This window comes from Saimiri boliviensis, chromosome 12, assembly GCF_048565385.1.
Source record: "Saimiri boliviensis isolate mSaiBol1 chromosome 12, mSaiBol1.pri, whole genome shotgun sequence".
NCBI classification, from domain to species: Eukaryota; Metazoa; Chordata; class Mammalia; order Primates; family Cebidae; genus Saimiri; species Saimiri boliviensis.
In genome coordinates this window covers 8,158,038-8,175,134 of record NC_133460.1, presented here as the reverse complement: position 1 = coordinate 8,175,134, position 17,097 = coordinate 8,158,038, and the positions used below count along the sequence as shown (strand labels likewise).

Here is a 17,097-nt window from a genome sequence, read left to right as displayed (position 1 = left end):
AGCCTCCAAAGTAGCGGGGACTACAGGCACCCACCACCACGCCCAGCTAGTTTTATTGTTGGTAGAGATGGGGTTTGACCATGTTAGCCAGGATGGTCTCGATCTCCTGACCTCATGGTCCACCCACCTCCTTCTCCCTAAGCGCTAGGAGTTTACTGTGAGCCACCATGCCCAGCTCCACAAAAAGTATTTTTAAAAATTAGCCAGGCATGATGTTGATGGTTCACTCTCTCAGCTACGCCAGAGGCTAAGGCAAGACAATCATTTGAGCCCAGGAGTTTGAGGCTGCAGTGAGCCACGATTACACGCCACTGCAATCCAGCCTGGGTAACAGAGTGAGACCCTGTCTTACAAAAAAGAAACATAGGAGAAATGAATTCGTGACTCTATAAATATTTCTTAAACAAGACCCCAAGAAGGCATCTAACAAAAACTTACATTTTCTATTAAAAATACCAACACCGCCAGGCACGGTGGCTCAAGCCTGTAATCCCAGCACTTTGGGAGGCCGAGGCGGGTGGATCACAAGGTCAAGAGATCGAGACCATCCTGGTCAACATGGTGAAACCCCGTCTCTACTAAAAATACAAAAAATTAGCTGGGCATGGTGGCGTGTGCCTGTAATCCCAGCTACTCAGGAGGCTGAGGCAGGAGAATTGCCTGAACCCAGGAGGCGGAGGTTGCGGTGAGCCGAGATGGCGCCATTGCACTCCAGCCTGGGTAACAAGAGCGAAACTCCGTCTCAAAAAAAAACAACCAAAAACCAAAAACCAAAAACAAAAACAAAAAAATACCAACACCTCAGATCTCATGAAAAGAAAAAAAAGATTACTAATACCTACTCATCAAAACATAAGGTAGGTGAAAAGACATTTATAACAGAAAAAGGGTTCAAGAAAAAGGAGGGAAATCTTAGCCTCTGAAGGCCAAACCAGTGTAAAGGGGCTCAGCCACTGCTGGGGCTGGGATCTCTCTGTCCACGCTGGAAGCAGCTCCTACCACCAGGGACACAGGTGAGCCCGAGACATATGGACAAGAATATTTAGAGCACCTTGGTTCTCCACAACTCCTGACCTAGAACCACCCAAGGCCAGAAAAGCAGAACAGAGGTGTCTGCTGTGCCAAGGTGGGTTCCTGCAGCGAGTGTGATTTGGCTACAGAAATGAACTGGTGGCAGCCCCTCTGCATGGGCAACCCTCATACCAAGTGAGCAACTCGAGACCTCGGCACACACCAGGATCCACGCACAAAGCTCAAAACAGGCAAAACTGAGCATGTCCAGGACACAAACAGGTGGTAAAGCCATAAAGCAAAACAAAGACATGGTCATAGGTTGGGTTGTGGCTAACCTCCCTGCAGACAGCAGGTTCCGTTTCACATGGGTGCAGCTTCAACTGAATATACCTCCTTAGAGTCACCCAAATGTCCACATTTTTCTTCTGTGTCACATTCCACAATGAAAGAATACCACACATAGGATTCTGGGGAATCCTAAAGGCTGGAAGGGCCCAGAGCACAACCTCACCTGGGGTTGATCTCCAGCGTGGGCTGCAGGAGCTGTGCTCGCTCCTCCTGGGTCTTGGCCAGCTGCTGCATGCGCAGGAAGTGCCGGGCGGCCCCCATCTCCAGCACAGTGACCATGGCGGGGTGGGTGTCCAGTCGGAAGGTCACCTGTGAGCAAAGCCAGGGGTTGAGGGTGATAGAGGTTCCCAAGGTGAGAGGGCCAGGAGCTGGCAGGATCTTAACCAGGGGTGAAGGTCACCCAGACCATAAGGTTGCAGGCAGGGAGGGTCCCAAGGACTCCCCTGAACCAGCACTGCTCTGCCATCCTCCCCACTGCCCACTAACCAGTAGGCCCTGAGCTGCTGCCCCCAGGAGCTGCCCAAATTCATCCTCTGCTCCACGCCCGCCCACCCGGCATGAGGCCCCTCCTGCATGTGCCCTGCATGAGACACTCATTTCTCTTGCTCTAAGCTAGACCAGTGGTGGGGGGGGGGGTCTTAGCTCTCTGAAGCCCACCCAGAACCCCTGACTAAGAACCCAAGTGAGAATGTGAGCTCCTGAGGGGTGGGGACCAGGATGGCTGGCTGGGGCTGCTGGTATTTCAGTTCTCAGTTCCCACCCACACTGTGGCAGCACCAGGCAGGGGCAGGGTGACAGGATGATGCTGCTGCCTTCCTGCCTCAGCGGCTCCCCACCAGGCAACACATGTGCCAAGTAGGGACCCCCCACGGTCTCCACCTGACACCACGGGCTGCTTCTGCTGCTGGAAGGACAGCCACCAGGCGAGGTACTGGGAGCCACCAGCTGGCCAGCCTGTTAGCAACGCCGAGGGCCACAGTGGCAGAGTACTGCTCCATCCCCAGGAAAGCCTCACCTTCACGTTGGTGACACGCGACCCCAGCACGTTTCTCATCCAGGCCATAAGCTCCTCCGTCTCTTTCTCTGACAGGCGCTCAGCAGCTGCGGAAGAGAAGGCAAGAGTGAGCTCAGGCCGGCACCCCTACTCCCCAGCTTCTAGGGGAGCTGCGCAGCATCCTGCCAGCTGTCCCACCTCCTCTCCCACCAGGATGGAGACAGAAGCTGGCAAGATGCTTTTCACCTAAAAGTAAAACCTCAAAGGATGCTTCGGCTTGCCTGACGCCCATACAACTTGGTTAGGGCTTTAAAAAGACAATTCAGTTGGGCATGGTGGATCAAGCCTGTAATCCTAGCACTTTAGGAAGCCAAGGTGGGTGGATCACCCGAGGTAAGGAGTTCAAGACCAGCCTGGCCAACATAGTGAAACCCCGTTTCAACTAAAGACACAAAAAATTAGCCGGGCGTGGTGGCATATACCTGTAATCCCACCTACTCAGGAGGCTGAGGCAGGAGAATGGCTTGAACCCAGGAGGTGGAGCTTGCAGGGAGCTGACATTGCGCCACTGCACTCCAGCCTGGGCCACAAGAGCAAAACTGTGTCTCAAAAAAAAGACAATTCATGGCTTCTCAGGAAGCTGAGCCAGCTCCAGAAGGCACCATGGCAGGAGCACTGGACAGATCCCTGGTATCTAAACTAGGAGGCACCTCCCTCTAGTCACCAGGGTGTTTCCACACAGCTCGTCTTGGAGGTGGCTGAGCCCAGATCAGCTGAGGAAAACCCCAGAGAAGCCCCCACTGCCGAGCAGGAGAGGCGTGCAGGACATAGGCACTGGCCCATGCCTGGAGAGCAGGGGATGCTAACCTGGTGACCCATCCTCAAACTTCTCCTCCTTGTAATCATCCACGACAATGTCCGTCTCCACGGAGATCAGCTTCTTCTTGTCAAACTCACGAAGGTGCAGCAGGGTGAGCTCATCAAACTGCTCATAGCAGAAGAGAACCTGCAGGTGGCCAAGAGGGGTTCCATCGGCCCAGGGGGCCTCCAGCCACCACAGAAGAGAGGATGTGGACGGCGGGAAGGCTGTAGAAGCCAGGCGGGCCACACTGGGGAACACCTGGGCTGCTGGGGTCCCAGGCCCGCGTGACAGTTACTGCAACACCTGGTTCTCAGGAAGGCTCTGACTGCCTTCAAGGCAGAAGCGCTCCACACACAAAGAAATCTGTAAGTGACCTCCAAGTGAAAAACCTCCATTGCAGTTGGTCCAGCCTCTGTGCCCGTGACCCTGACTCACTGTGTAGCCCTGAGCTGGGTCTTGGGCAGGTTCACCCAGCACGGAGCTGAGAAAGTCAAGACCGGCCCCCAAGCTGCAGCCCCGGGAGCCCGTCCTACCCACGGCTCACCCACCTCTGTGTCTTTCTGCTTCATGGCCTCGTAGTAGGGTGAGTGTTCTGCCAGGTGCCGGTTGGGGGCACACAGGTAATAGATGTTGCGGGTGCCAGCCCGCATGCGGCTGGCGTATTCCGAGAGGCTGGTTAGCTGCCCGGCTGGCAGTGCAGAGGACTCATAGCGCAGCAGCTTTGCAATGTCCTCCTAGAAGGGACAGGGCAGACAGGCCCATAGGCTCAATGCCCCCTGAAACGGCTGGGCACAAACCATCTGATGTCCACGGCCTCCTGGCACTTGGGCTGGCCCTGACCCCAGGGACTATGGTGGACTTGGGGGTTGTCAGAGACAGGCCTTGCTCTGCCTGTCAAGGCCCCTTTCTGGAGCTCTGGGAGCATGGGAAGCACCTCCCGCCCCAGAGGGCCCACGGGCTCTCCAGGGAGCTGCATACACCATACCCTGGGGCGGGCACCATGCTCAACAGCAGAGCCCGGCAGGGTGTCCAGCTGCACCATCGTCATGTCAGGGGCAGCCCCAGGGACGAGGTGGCCCAGAGAAAGGCCTGGAACGCAGCTCGTACCTTGACCTCCTGCTCGGCAGTGGTCACAATGCCCTCCCGCATGAACAGGCCATAATCTTCAAAAAACTTTGCATACTTCCCAGCATCTTTTTTACTCTGATCAACGAAGAATTTTATCAGCCTCTGCTGTAAAACATCCCGGAGTTTCCTACAGAAAAGAAATGCAGTTAACACTTATAAGCAGCTTCTATGAAACAGAGCCAGCCGGTATGAAAAAATGTTCAGCCCCATTAAAAAACAAAGAAATGAAAACAAGGTACCCCTATTGGCCCAACGGAAAGAGACTGAGCAGAAAGACTGAAACCCCAGGCAGTGTGGCCCGGCAGGAGGCAGCAGGGTGGAGTGCACACACCCCCTGGAGGCGGGAGGAGAACTGCGGCCCCGAGAGACAGATAGATACCCACGCCTGGAAAACGCTTCCAACCTTTAAGCCAGTTGCTCCAATCGTGGGCACTGTACTTTAGAAAATACAGGCGCACACCAAGATTTACGTACCAGGATTTTCACTGCGGCACATCAAATATAACAATTATGAACAACCTCATGTTCAACAAAAGAATACAGGCAAAATTATGCAATGTTAAATGACCATTAAAAAAATCGCATCTTTTGGCAGGGCGTGGTGGCTCACGCCTGTAATCCCAGCACTTTGGGAGGCTCAGGCGGGCAGATCACCTGAGGTTGAGAGTTTGAGCCCAGCCTGACCAACATGGAGAAACCTCATCTCTACTAAAAATACAAAAATTAGCAGGGCGTAGGCCAGGCACGGTGGCTCACGCTTGTAATCCCACTATACTGGGAGGCCGAGACCACCCTGGCCAACATGGTGAAACCCTGTCTCTTAAAACAAATTAGCCAGGCATGTAATCCCAGCTACTTGGGAGGTTGAGGCAGGAGAATCACTTTAACCCAGGAACCAGAGGTTGTGGTGAGCCAAGACCGTGCCACTGTACTCCAGCCTGGGGAACAAGAGCAAACCTCTCAAAAAGAAAAAAAAGCCGGGCGCGGTGGCTCAAGCCTGTAATCCCAGCACTTTGGGAGGCCGAGGCGGGTGGATCACAAGGTCGAGAGTTCGAGACCATCCTGGTCGACATGGTGAAACCCCGTCTCTACTAAAAATACAAAAAATCAGCTGGGCATGGTGACGTGTGCCTGTAATCCCAGCTACTCAGGAGGCTGAGGCAGGGGAATTGCCTAAACCCAGGAGGCGGAGGTTGCGGTGAGCCGAGATCGCGCCATTGCACTCCAGCCTGGGTAACAAGAGCGAAACTCCGTCTCAAAAAAAAAAAAAAAAAAAAAAAAAAAAAAAAGAAAAAAAAAAAAAAACAAGAAAAACCAGAAAAATCCCAAATAGATAAACTGTAATGCATCTATAGATACAGGCAAAAGACTATACATTCTTCATGTACGTAACAGTTTTTCATAATTAGAAGCAACACTGCCTATACTATGTATGTAGACTGTACTTTGGGATTTGTTTTTTGAGACAGAGTCTCACACTGTTTCCTAGGCTGGAGTACAGTGGCGCGACCTCTGCTCACTGCAACCTCTGCTTCCTGCGTTCATGCCATTCTCCTGTTTCAGCCTCCCAAAGCAGGTGGGATTACAGGTCCACACCACCACACCTGGCTGGCGTTTTTTGTATTTTTATAGAGATGGGGTTTCACCATGTTGGCCAGACTTGTCTCAAACTCCTGACCTCGTGATCCACCTGCCTTGGCCTCCCAAAGTGCTGGGATTACAAGCGTTGAGACACCACACCCTGCCTTGGATTTATACTGAATATATGTACCTTCTAATTTTTCAAAATGAGGATTTTAGGGATCAGGATGTTTACTACAGCATTACATAAAATTAGGAACAACTTTATCAGTGGAATTAGGGATATTTTTATTTCCTTCTTAATATTTTGCCTTCCCTTTAAGCAGGCAAATTACAGTGCATTTCAACAATCTAGAGCAAAGGAACGAAACTCTCTAGAGTTCATTTAAAGCCTTTCCTCCTCCACTCCATCCCCTATGACTCAGTCCTTCAGCCACAGGGCAGAATGGAACAGGGCATCATGTGTTCATGCCTGAGAGTCAGGGGACAGCAGCCCAGGGAAGAGGGCGTCTATGCAGGGCCATGGTTGGGAAGAGCCTGGTATGTGTATCAGAGCCCAAGAACCCCAGAGGAGCGTGTCTGGTGGCATGAGCAGCCCACTGTGGAGAGTCAGAGCCCAAGTGGGTGACAGGGTCACCCACAGAAGAGGGCAGCGGCGATGGCAGATTGGTTACATGAAGGGGGCTGGTCAGATGGGTAACTATGTTACTAATAATGGACCAGGCACAGTGGCTCATGCCTGTAATCGCAGCCCTTTGGGAGGCTGAGGTGGATGGATTGAGACCAGCGGGGCCAACCAACATGGTGAAATTCCATCTCTATTAAAAATACAAAAATTAGCTGGACATCATAGCAGGTGCCTGTAACCCCAGCTACTTGAGGGCTGAGGCAGGAGAACTGCCTGAACCTGGGAGGTGGAGGTTGCAGACCGCTGGAGATCGCACCACTACACTCCAGCCTAGGAGACGGAGTGAGAATCTATCTCAAAAAAAAAAAAAAAAAAAAAAAAAAGAGTCAGATTTCTCACTGTCCAAAGGGACTTTCAAACACAGGAAGAGGAAAGACCAGAGCATCCGAGAAGCAATGGATTCATACTGAAGGGACCAGTGTGAACAAAAGAAAGAGATAAAGGTATAGGAGGTATGTACATACACGTACACACACACACACACACACACACACACACACTCTCTCTCCTCTCTCCTCTCTCTCTCTCTCTCTCTCTCTCCCCCCCACCTCCCCCCGCCCCCAATTCCTAAGCTCTATCTACTAAGAGGGACTGGGAACACTGATGCCCCCATGGTAATGAACATCCACAGTGCCCAAATCTTGGCTTCTAAATACCATTCTCCATTAAAAGGAGCCAGGGGTTCTTAGAGAAATAAGTAGTCCCAGGGCTAAAAGATGTAGTACAGTACACGGTGAGCCTGGAACGTCTGGTACCAGAGGAAGACCACAAAGCAGCATCTGTCCAAGGCCTGTCCAACAGGATGGGAGACCATGAAGAGGCTCCCAATGGTCACATCAGAGACCATCTGAACATCATAAATTAATAGGCCAGATAGAGTGACTCATACCTGTAATTCCAGCACTTTGGAGGCCAAGGCAGGTGGATCACTTAAGGTCAGGAGTTCGAGACCAGCCTAGCCAACATGTGAAATCTGTCTCTATAACAATAATAAAGCAATAATAAACCCTGTCTCCTTCCACTAAAAATACAAAAAAGTTAGCTGGGCATGGTGGTGGGTGCCTATAGTCCCAGCTACTAGAGAGGCAGAGGCAGGAGAATCGCTTGAACCTGGGAGGCAGAGACTGCAGTGAGCCACTATCTTACCACTACACTCTAGCCTGGGCAAGAGAGTAAGACTCCATCTCAAAAAATAATAATTTAGTAATGATAGGAACAGATTATAAACTTTTGAGTAACAGAGGAAATCAGCCCATACAAATATAAATAGTTCACATATAACACACAAATATTTTAAGTAAATACATGGATACATTGAGAGTTTCATAAAGAATGTGACATTTACATAGCTTCAAGATACCACCCCATAACATCCGTTAATTACAAAGGGGAGGACATCCTTATTTGTTGGAAATGCACCCAAGACACGGCATCAGGACAGCAACTTATTCTCAGAATTCAAGGAAAACATGTTCTTGCTACCACACTTCCAACTTGCAAGTCTGTGATTCTTTCAAAAGTTCTAATTACAGCTGACTCTTTTCTGATCAAAATGAGTTCTCAGACAGTGCAGACTTTGACAACCACAAGCAGGGACAAGAACCCCTTCTCTGCAGCTTCGGGCACCACCAGGGAGCCAGCATGCCTGCCACAGCCAGGAGCGCAGCTCTCTTCCTGAGGAGTGCCACTCCCCTGTGACTCAGTTCCCACAACGATGAGTGAGGACTCACGGTTCCCCTCACAGGGTGAAACAGGCATTTATGCAGGCTCAGCAGTTCTCAGTGGAGAAGAAATACTCAATAAACACAGCTGCAGTGCATTCAGAATAGGGAGAGGAACAAAGCCACTCAGGCCCACAGGGACACCAGGAGCTCCCTCTCCACAGGGCCCAGCTCCTGCTTCCCAGAGAAGGTCAGATGAGTCTCCAGTTCCATGGGTGTCCTTTGCCTCCTCTAGCCCAGGGACACTGTGCCTGGAACCTCCCCTCCCGTGGCCACTCCTGGGTGGGGTGATAGGGATGGACAAAAGGTGGGAAAACTCCAGCACCAGCAATAATTTTCCTGCAGGTGCTAGCCCCACACCCTTTTCACTGAGGTGAACTGAAACACGGGACAGATCACCAGTAACCCACAGGCACACTCGAAGCACACAGGGGCAATACAGCGAAGAGCGCATCTCTAACGATGACAGATCGGTCACTGTTATAGGGCGGGGTGCATCCTGCTGCGGTCAGCACATGTGCTGCACCGCAGTGTGTCAGCAGCGAGGTGGGGGACCCCCCGCTGTCAGGAGCCAGCATGGCGGTGCAGGCGGTAAGAAGGACTGAGGTCCCTTCTCTATTGATTATGAAACACTTGTAGTCAGCAAGGAAAATACCTTTTATACAGTTAAATGTTAAATCCGCTGACCAAGTAACCCCACCCCTGGTATTCTATCCTAAGGAAATACAGCTGCAGGTAAAGATTTCAGAACAAAGACCAACATGTGCACTGCCGTGGCATACAGCGAGATAGCCCGAGGGACTGCAGCAGGAAACTACAGTAGGTCATGGAATACCACGATTAGCAATGAAAAGTGCTTCCAAAAACTGACAGGGGAAGTGCGGCAAATAAACCACGTAGAAAACAGGAAACGGTGCTCGCTTCGGCAGCACATACACTAAAATTGGAGCGATACAGAGAAGATTGGCACGGCCCCTGCGCAAGGATGACACGCAAATTCGTAAAACATTCCATGTTTTTTTTTCCTTAAAAAAAAAAGTGGGGGGGGGGCCGGGCGCGGTGGCTCAAGCCTGTAATCCCAACACTTTGGGAGGCCGAGGCGGGTGGATCATGAGGTCAAGAGATTGAGACCATCCTGGTCAACATGGTGAACCCCGTCTCTACTAAAAATACAAAAATTAGCTGGGCATGGTGGCACGTGCCTGTAATTCCAGCTACTCAGGAGGCTGAGGCAGGAGAATTGCCTGAACCCAGGAGGCGGAGGTTGCGGTGAGCCGAGATCGCGCCATTGCACTCCAGCCTGGGCAACAAGAGCGAAACTCCGTCTCAAAAAAAGAAAGAAAGAAAATAGGAAACAGAGAGTATAAGCATTATGAATTCAATTGTGTGGGGAAAAAAAACTAAGTGGCCAGGTGCAGTGGCTCACACCTAGAATCCCAGCACTCTGGGAGGCTGAGGCCAAAGGATCACTTGAGCCTTGGAGTTCAAGACCAGCCTGGGCAACATAGTGAGATCCTGACTCCACAAAAAATACAAAAAAACAGCCATGCAAGGTGGCTCGAACCTGTAGTCCTAGCTACTTGGGAAACTGAGGCGGGAGAACTGCTTGAGCCTGAGAGGTTGGAGCTGCAGTTAGCCATGACTACACCACTGCATTCCAGCCTGGACGACACAGCAAGACCCTATCGGTCAACCAATAAAACTATCACCGTGGCCTGCTTAAAAACAGTCTCTGTGGCTCTGCCTCTGAAAGTGAGTCAGGAGGAGGTTACCACAGCCCCGTGTGGCCTGGGCAGGGCTGGGCATGAGCTCGCCGGGCAGGAAATCACACTGCCCACTGTGCCCCCAGACCTGCTCCTGCCCATGGCACATGACAGACTGTGACTCCCTCGGGGCCAGTGCCTCCCGGTGTGGGCCTCTCACCACCCCCACAGCACGACCCAAACCCACACAAACTACCAGCTCTTGTCCTCTATCCGACAAGCCGCCTACACTCCACCGCTGGAGAAACCGGCGGTGGAACGCACTGCAGGCGCGTGGGGTCTCCAACAAGGTCCGTTCCACGGCCTGCTGCAGGTGCTAGTCTGTTCAGAGACCTACAAGGCTCCTAATTCCAGCTGAGTACTCACCCCACAGGTTACCTCTGAAGTCTGCCCTACGTGGCGGCCAATCTACCCCACTCTAAACTGTCAACAGTGGTCATCTCTAGGTGAGAGCAGAGGTGACTTGAATGTGCTCTAGTAAGGAAACGTTACTTGCATCAGGGGAAAAAAGACAATAACCGAAGTTTTCAATAAAGACTATCTGGTGAGCCCGGGGCCAGATTGGGGCAGTCACAGCTACCGATGGAGAACTGGGAGCCAGCGCACTGGAGGAGTCCCCTCCACACAGGGCAGGCCTGCTGCATGGTCACAGTCACAACGCTGTCCTGGGGCACACGTGGGCAGGTCTGGCTCTACGACCCCTGCCCTGTGCAGACTCCAGCCTTGGCAGTGACCAGCCACCCCTACTTTCTTCTGGACTACAGGCCTCAGAGGCCAGGCCAGCACCTGGAGGGCTCCGGAGGGCCAGGCTTCCCCATCCACCTCTGCTCAGCTACATGGGCCATGGGTAGGGCCCTCTGGGGGCAAAGGAGTGGGTAGGGGCCTTGTCTCCAGCAGGGTCCTCTCCCCATGGCCCAAGGCTCACCTGATGAGTGCACTCTCCTGCAGCAGCTCCCGGCTGAGGTTCAGGGGAATGTCCTCACTGTCCACCACACCTGGGAGACACAGCGATCAGGTTCTCCCAGGGCCACTGTCCCTCCACACCACCTAACATTCCCCCATTAACCTGCCCTTCATCTTCACAACCTGCCTTCAACCCAGCATGTGTGCTAAGCGGGAAGCAGGCAGGCACCAGCGGAGCTTCCTCTATGTCCTGCCACCTCCCAGAACAGTAACCCGGGCCATGTGCGTAGCTGGGCCAGCCTTGGGATACACTTGGGAAACGACAGACTGGGCTACACGTTAAAAATCTTAACTCTGGGATGGGTGCAGTGGCTCATGCCTGTAATCCCCAGCCCTTTGGGAGGCTGAGGCAGGTGGATCACGAGGTCAGGAGTTGGAGACCAGCCTGGCCAACATGGTGAAACCCTGTCTCTACTAAAAATACAAAAATTAGTTGGGCGTGGTGGCCTGTGCCTGTAATCCCAGCTACTCGACAGGCTGAGGCCGCAGAATCTATTGAACCCAGAAGGCGGAGGTTGTAGGGGGCAGTGACAGTGCCACTGCGCTCCAGTCTGGGTGACAGAGCACGACACCATCTCAAAAAAATAAAAAAATTTGTAACTCTCAGGGGTGGCTTGCACCTCTGTGTACCAAGGCTTAAATACTCAAGTCTTTCTTCAACTATAATCTCACTCGAATGTAACACAACTCGATGTATATGTATACATCTCAAACTCACACAATATCCCCATACCTGGAAAGACCTCAATCTGAACACTCTAGTGCTTCCTCCAAGATCAGCCACACACACGGGGGCGCAGGGCAGCTCCCGGGGTGTGTAAACACGGCTGGCATGCAGGCCCACAGCAGTGGGTGGCCACTCAGAACAGGATCAGCAAGGTGCCTCACAGATGCAGCAAGCGACACTGGGCCACACCGGCTCTGCTCATGGACTGGGGCTCTGGGCGGCGTACCTCGGATGAAGCGCAGCCACTTGGGCAGAATGTCTGTGGCCTTGGTCTGGATGAGGACTTTGCGGCTATACAGTGCGACGCTGGAGCCCAACTCCCGGCTCACATCAAACACAGATGGTTTCTGGGGGTGAGGAGAGAATGCCATCATGCAGCACTGACTCTCCCCAGGCAGACCCTGGCTGAGAGGTAAGGGCGGACGCGCCGAGTCCAGCGCCTGTTCCCCCCTCACCATGCCCTCTCTCCCACGTCTGGTCTGAGCCAAAGCCCAGTGTCCAGGGGCCCCACAACGCTCCACACCGTGGCTCTGCCAGGGCCAAGGGTCTTCTCTGGCAGCTGCTGCTCTGCCCCGCCCACCCACTAAGGAGGACACAACAAAGTGAGCCTTGCATAGACCCCTGAACACAGCCAAACCCTGCTACAGGTCAGAGGTCAGCCAAGAGCCCACTGGCCAAATCTGGCTCACTGCCTACTTCTATGTAGCCTGAGAGTAGTTTTTACACTTTCAAATAGTTGAGAAAAGATTTCAAAAAGAAGTATCTCATGGGCCGGGCGCGGTGGCTCAAGCCTGTAATCCCAGCACTTTGGGAGGCCAAGGCGGGTGGATCACGAGGTCAAGAGATCGAGACCATCCCGGTCAACATAGTGAAACCCTGTCTCTACTAAAAATACAAAAAGTTAGCTGGGCATGGTGGCACGTGCCTGTAATCCCAGCTACTCAGGAGGCTGAGGCAGGAGAATTGCCTGAACCCAGGAGGCAGAGGTTGCGGTGAGCCGACATCGTGCCATTGCACTCCAGCCTGGGTAACAAGAGCGACACTCTGTCTCAAAAAAAAAAAAAAAAAAATGCAGAGAGATCTTGTTAAAATGTGGGCTCCCAGGCTGGGCGTGGTGGCTCGAGCCTGTAATCCCAGCACTTTGGGAGGCCGAGGCAGGTGGATCACGAGGTCAAGAGATCGAGATCGAGACCATCCTGGTCAACATGGTGAAACCCCGTCTCTACTAAAAATACAAAAAAATTAGCTGGGCATGGTGGCGTGTGCCTGTAATCCCAGCTACTCAGGAGGCTGAGGCAGGAGAATTGCCTGAACCCAGGAGGCGGAGGTCGCGGTGAGCCGAGATTGCGCCACTGCACTCCAGCCTGGGTGGTAACAGGAGTGAAACTCCGTCCCAAAAACATAAAAATAAAAATAAAAATACACACACACACCAAAAAAAAAAAAAAAAAAAAGTGGGCTCCGGCCTTAGACTCTAACAAGCCCCAGGAGACCACACCTGGGGTGGCTCTTTCTAAGACAGACGCTAACTTTGCGGGACATGAGGAGAGCTCCAGGCAGACAAGGACAGGAAAGCCTGGGGGCAGGACAGGCTGGCTCTCAGCCCCAAATAGGTCTCCTTACGGCAGGGTTTGTGGAAGCTTCAGTGTGGTCAAGGGAACCGGGAGAGTTGGAGGGGACTTGAGGGAGCACAGAGCAGCCAGCATAGCAGACCACAGGCCCTTCCCAGCGCGCCAGGCGGAACAGATCCACGCCAGTGAAGCAAGGCTCCGAGGGCCCCTCCCCAGGCACACCCCAGCCCACAAGCCCACACCCAGGCCTGCACTAAGACGTCCATCAACCCTTCCCTCGCCATGTGTGTCCCTTGTAAGAGAAAACCTCTGCGTTCACCCACCAAGAGGCATCAATTCTTTTGTTCTTTTTTCAGAGTTGTAGTCTCATTATGTTGGCCAGGCTGGGCCAGAACTCCTGGGCTCAAGTGATCCACCCACCTCGGCCTCCCAAAGTGCTAGGATGACAGGATTGAGTCGCCGTGACTGGCACTACCTATGTTTCTTGTGCCATCATGCTGTCATGTTAATCATGTGACATCTGCAGAGCTGAAAGCCCTGTGGCCGTGGAGGACACCCTGGCCCCAGGGGGACAACAGAGTCATCCTGAGGGCCGTGGGCCTACTGCAGCACCTCACCGTGTCCGGCACGTAGAAGATGCTGCGGATGTTGAGCGGCGCGTCCGTCTTATAGTGCAGGGTGTAGCGGGGCCTGTCGTAAGCCTGTGCGATGTAACGGTAGAACTCCTCATGCTGCCACTCACCGATGTCCTTGGGGTCCATCATCCAGATGGCCTGGAAACAGAGATCCATGGGGGAGGGTGTCAGGTTTACCACATGCGTCTTCCTAACCACGACGCTGCCCTAAGCTAGTGCAGCATCTGTCCCTGGACAGGCTCCCGGGACAGACGGGTGATGGTCTCAGGTGTAGACCCCTCTCCAGCCCCACTGCTGGGCTGTGCAGGGGAGACACACAGGGCTCTGGGGCAGGAGCTCCCCGGAGAGTAAGTGAGGAGGACCAGCGGGCCCTGAGGTGGCCTGTGGGAGAGGACGACACTGCCCAGCAGGGGCGGGCTGACCAATAAAGTGTGGGCCATGAAAGAGAGCATGAGCCTTGCTGTACCACGGCTGAGCCTCGTGGGGGGAAGCTGGTCACTGAGGACAGCGTGTCACATGACTCCAACCAGGAGAAATGTCCAGAACAACGGAGAGAAAGGAGACCGTGGCTGCTGGGGCTGGCGGAGGGGTGGCAGGGACAGGGCTGCTTTTTGCGGGGATGGGATGTTCTGGAATTGATGCAGGGTGGTTGCACAGCTCTGTGGCTACAGTGAACACCACTGGCTACACACTCATGGGGTGACCCAGCCGGATGGGCATTACGCCTCAGTGAACCCTGGTCCCTGAGCACAGGGGCAGGGCTGTGGTGGGGGCTGGGCCTCTGCCTCATCCCCACAGAGCAGCTCGCCCTGTGACTGTGGGCCGCATCCCCTGGGCTCATCTCTGCCCGCCAGCCCTGAAATGTACAGATTCATCGCCATGTGGAGGAGCTCAGGGATCACCTGCAAGGTGTTCATCCGCCTTCCGTTCAGGTACAAGGGGAAGCTGACGAAGTTGCTGTACTTCGTCACCACATCTGGAAGGAACCAAAAAAAACCACACTGCATCTACAATGCTTCTGGAAACGCCAAGCTTTGCAGCAGCTCCAGGGTGAGCGCCAGCCTGCTGGGAAGGGTCCCCCATGCCGCACTCACTTCACAAGTAAAGAAATGGGGCACAGCCGGGACATCTGTCCTCTAACCAGTCTCACGGGGGCAGCAGTGGAGCCTGAGTGAGAACCACATCTATGGACAACCCGGCTGCTGGGAGACCACGATGCTGGCTCATGGCTGGAATGTGGCTTTCTGGGCTGACTCCTGGGGGTACTGAGGGCCTCCCCGAGCATCCAGCAGGACATGGACAGGGAAGGCCACCCTCGGACAGGATTGCGCCAACCCCCAGGTGCACTAACGGCCAAGGGCCATGCAGAGGGAGAAAGGAGAACGAGCCCTGCCTCTGCCAGGCCGGCTTCCCTCCAGTCCCACCACACAGAACCTGCAGGAGCTCGGGGCAGCACAGCCCCAGCGGGCAGCCCCCGCCCAGTCCCACAGCGGCACGGCCCTTTGCAGCTCTGCCCAAGTGCCCCTTGTGCAGGCAGAACCTGGGAAAAGGCCTGCTGCCCCAGTGGCCTCCAGGCCACACATGGATCCCAGAGTGAGCCTGGGCCTGGGCTCCTGCTCACCTCGCACCCGGGCCTCACTGGCAAACTCCCTGCAGTCGGATTTCAGGTGGATGATGATTTTCGTCCCAGTTCTAACTCCCGAAGCTTCCGCGATTTCAAACACTCCGGAGCTAAGAAAAGGAAGAACCAGCTGGACGAAACGCTGGGATGCCTCCCAAATGGGACTCCAGTGGTTCCCTATGGTTTTACAGGCAGAGCCCAAAACAACACAGAGCACACCCTCAAGTGCCCATTTCTGACCCCAGGGCACCACTCAGGCCATCTAATGCCCATCAAGAACAATGACCCTGTGCCAGGCAGCACACAGCTCTCCTCATTCTCTTGAGTGGGAGCCCGGGGGAGAGTCCTCCACTGACCCTTGGCTTAGAAGAAGCTGCTGGGCTTATCCCAAAAGCGGGCCTGGGGCACTATGGGGACCTGGCACAGCTCCAAATCGGTGCCGGATGCCCAGGGGCAGAAACAAAGTTGAGGATGGGGGAAAGCACCCTCTTAGAAGAGCAGAAAACCATCTCAGAAGCACAGGAGGGGGAAATCCCCCATGGGGCCGTGTTGATGCCTTGGCCTGAGTTTACTCTGAGCCCGCACTCAGGGAATTAAACAGGAATGTTAGTTTTGGGAGACGGGGGAGTGAAGATGAGCATACTGTGCACACTGTGGAACAGACATGGTGTCATGGAGGAAGGACACCTCGTTTGGCTGGAAGCAGCTCACCCACTAAAAAGCCCCAAGCAGGCTCTGCACCCGACAGAGGTGGAGGTGGGCTAGGGAGGCCAAGCGGGGAAATGCCAGGGCCAGGAGGAAGCACAGAGCTCTCACAGAAAGACAGTCACAGGAGGCTGCGGAGGGGCCGCCGGGCAAGAGGCCAGTTCTGCAGCGCAGCCACTGAGGAGAGAGCTCAGCGAGGGACGGGCCTGCCTTCCCGAGCAGAGTGGTCACCAACCACACGGGACCACACAGGCGCCATCGGCTACTTGGGGCCACAAAAGTCACTGTCTCCTCAAAGCCAGAGAGTCGAATTTCACAGAAAAAGCCCAGAAAATGCCTGTGTGGGTTTTCTGAATCCAACCCTTTCCAAACTCCATGGTAAGGGCTCCAGCTCAGCCTTGAGCTGCCTGTCAGGTGATATTCGTCACTCACCCGTCTGAAAGCCACTGGTAACCCGGGCTCCCCGGGGATGCTGAGCGGGAATAGACCTCCACTCTGTCGGCCACCATGAAGGCCGAGTAGAAACCCACTCCAAACTGGCCGATGATCTTGCTGCTGGCCTCAGCCTGGTTCTGCAGAGCATCCAGGAAGGCCTGTGGGGCAGAGGCTGGTTAGGGAGGCAGCCTCCCTTCCAGGGAGCAGACACTGCGGCTGTTCTGCTAGCACAGCTAAGAACCCTTCATCCGGTGGCTCAAGCCTGTAATCCCAGCACTTTGGGAGGCCAAGGCGGGTGGATCATGAGGTCAAGAGATCGAGACCATCCTGGTCAACATGGT

At 54.0% G+C, this 17,097-nt stretch overlaps 1 protein-coding gene and 1 non-coding gene across 2 annotated transcripts in view; one reads left to right on the top strand and one right to left on the bottom strand.

Annotated features, from left to right (window-relative positions):
- TRAP1 (TNF receptor associated protein 1) overlaps positions 1 to 17,097 on the bottom strand; it is a 57,871-nt gene that overhangs the window by 4,508 nt on the left and 36,266 nt on the right. Inside the window, exons 6-16 of the mRNA XM_039477838.2 lie at positions 16,754 to 16,914; positions 15,617 to 15,726; positions 14,898 to 14,971; positions 13,978 to 14,133; positions 12,016 to 12,136; positions 11,025 to 11,094; positions 4,326 to 4,473; positions 3,767 to 3,952; positions 3,224 to 3,362; positions 2,378 to 2,463; positions 1,526 to 1,671 (exon numbers count right to left, since the gene is read on the bottom strand). Of these exons, the coding sequence (XP_039333772.2) occupies positions 1,526 to 1,671; positions 2,378 to 2,463; positions 3,224 to 3,362; positions 3,767 to 3,952; positions 4,326 to 4,473; positions 11,025 to 11,094; positions 12,016 to 12,136; positions 13,978 to 14,133; positions 14,898 to 14,971; positions 15,617 to 15,726; positions 16,754 to 16,914 (1,397 nt within the window). The remainder of the gene's footprint in view (positions 1 to 1,525; positions 1,672 to 2,377; positions 2,464 to 3,223; positions 3,363 to 3,766; positions 3,953 to 4,325; positions 4,474 to 11,024; positions 11,095 to 12,015; positions 12,137 to 13,977; positions 14,134 to 14,897; positions 14,972 to 15,616; positions 15,727 to 16,753; positions 16,915 to 17,097) is intronic.
- Positions 9,250 to 9,356, top strand: LOC120367530 (U6 spliceosomal RNA). The gene has a single exon (XR_005581898.1). It is a non-coding gene; the product is annotated as a U6 spliceosomal RNA (small nuclear RNA).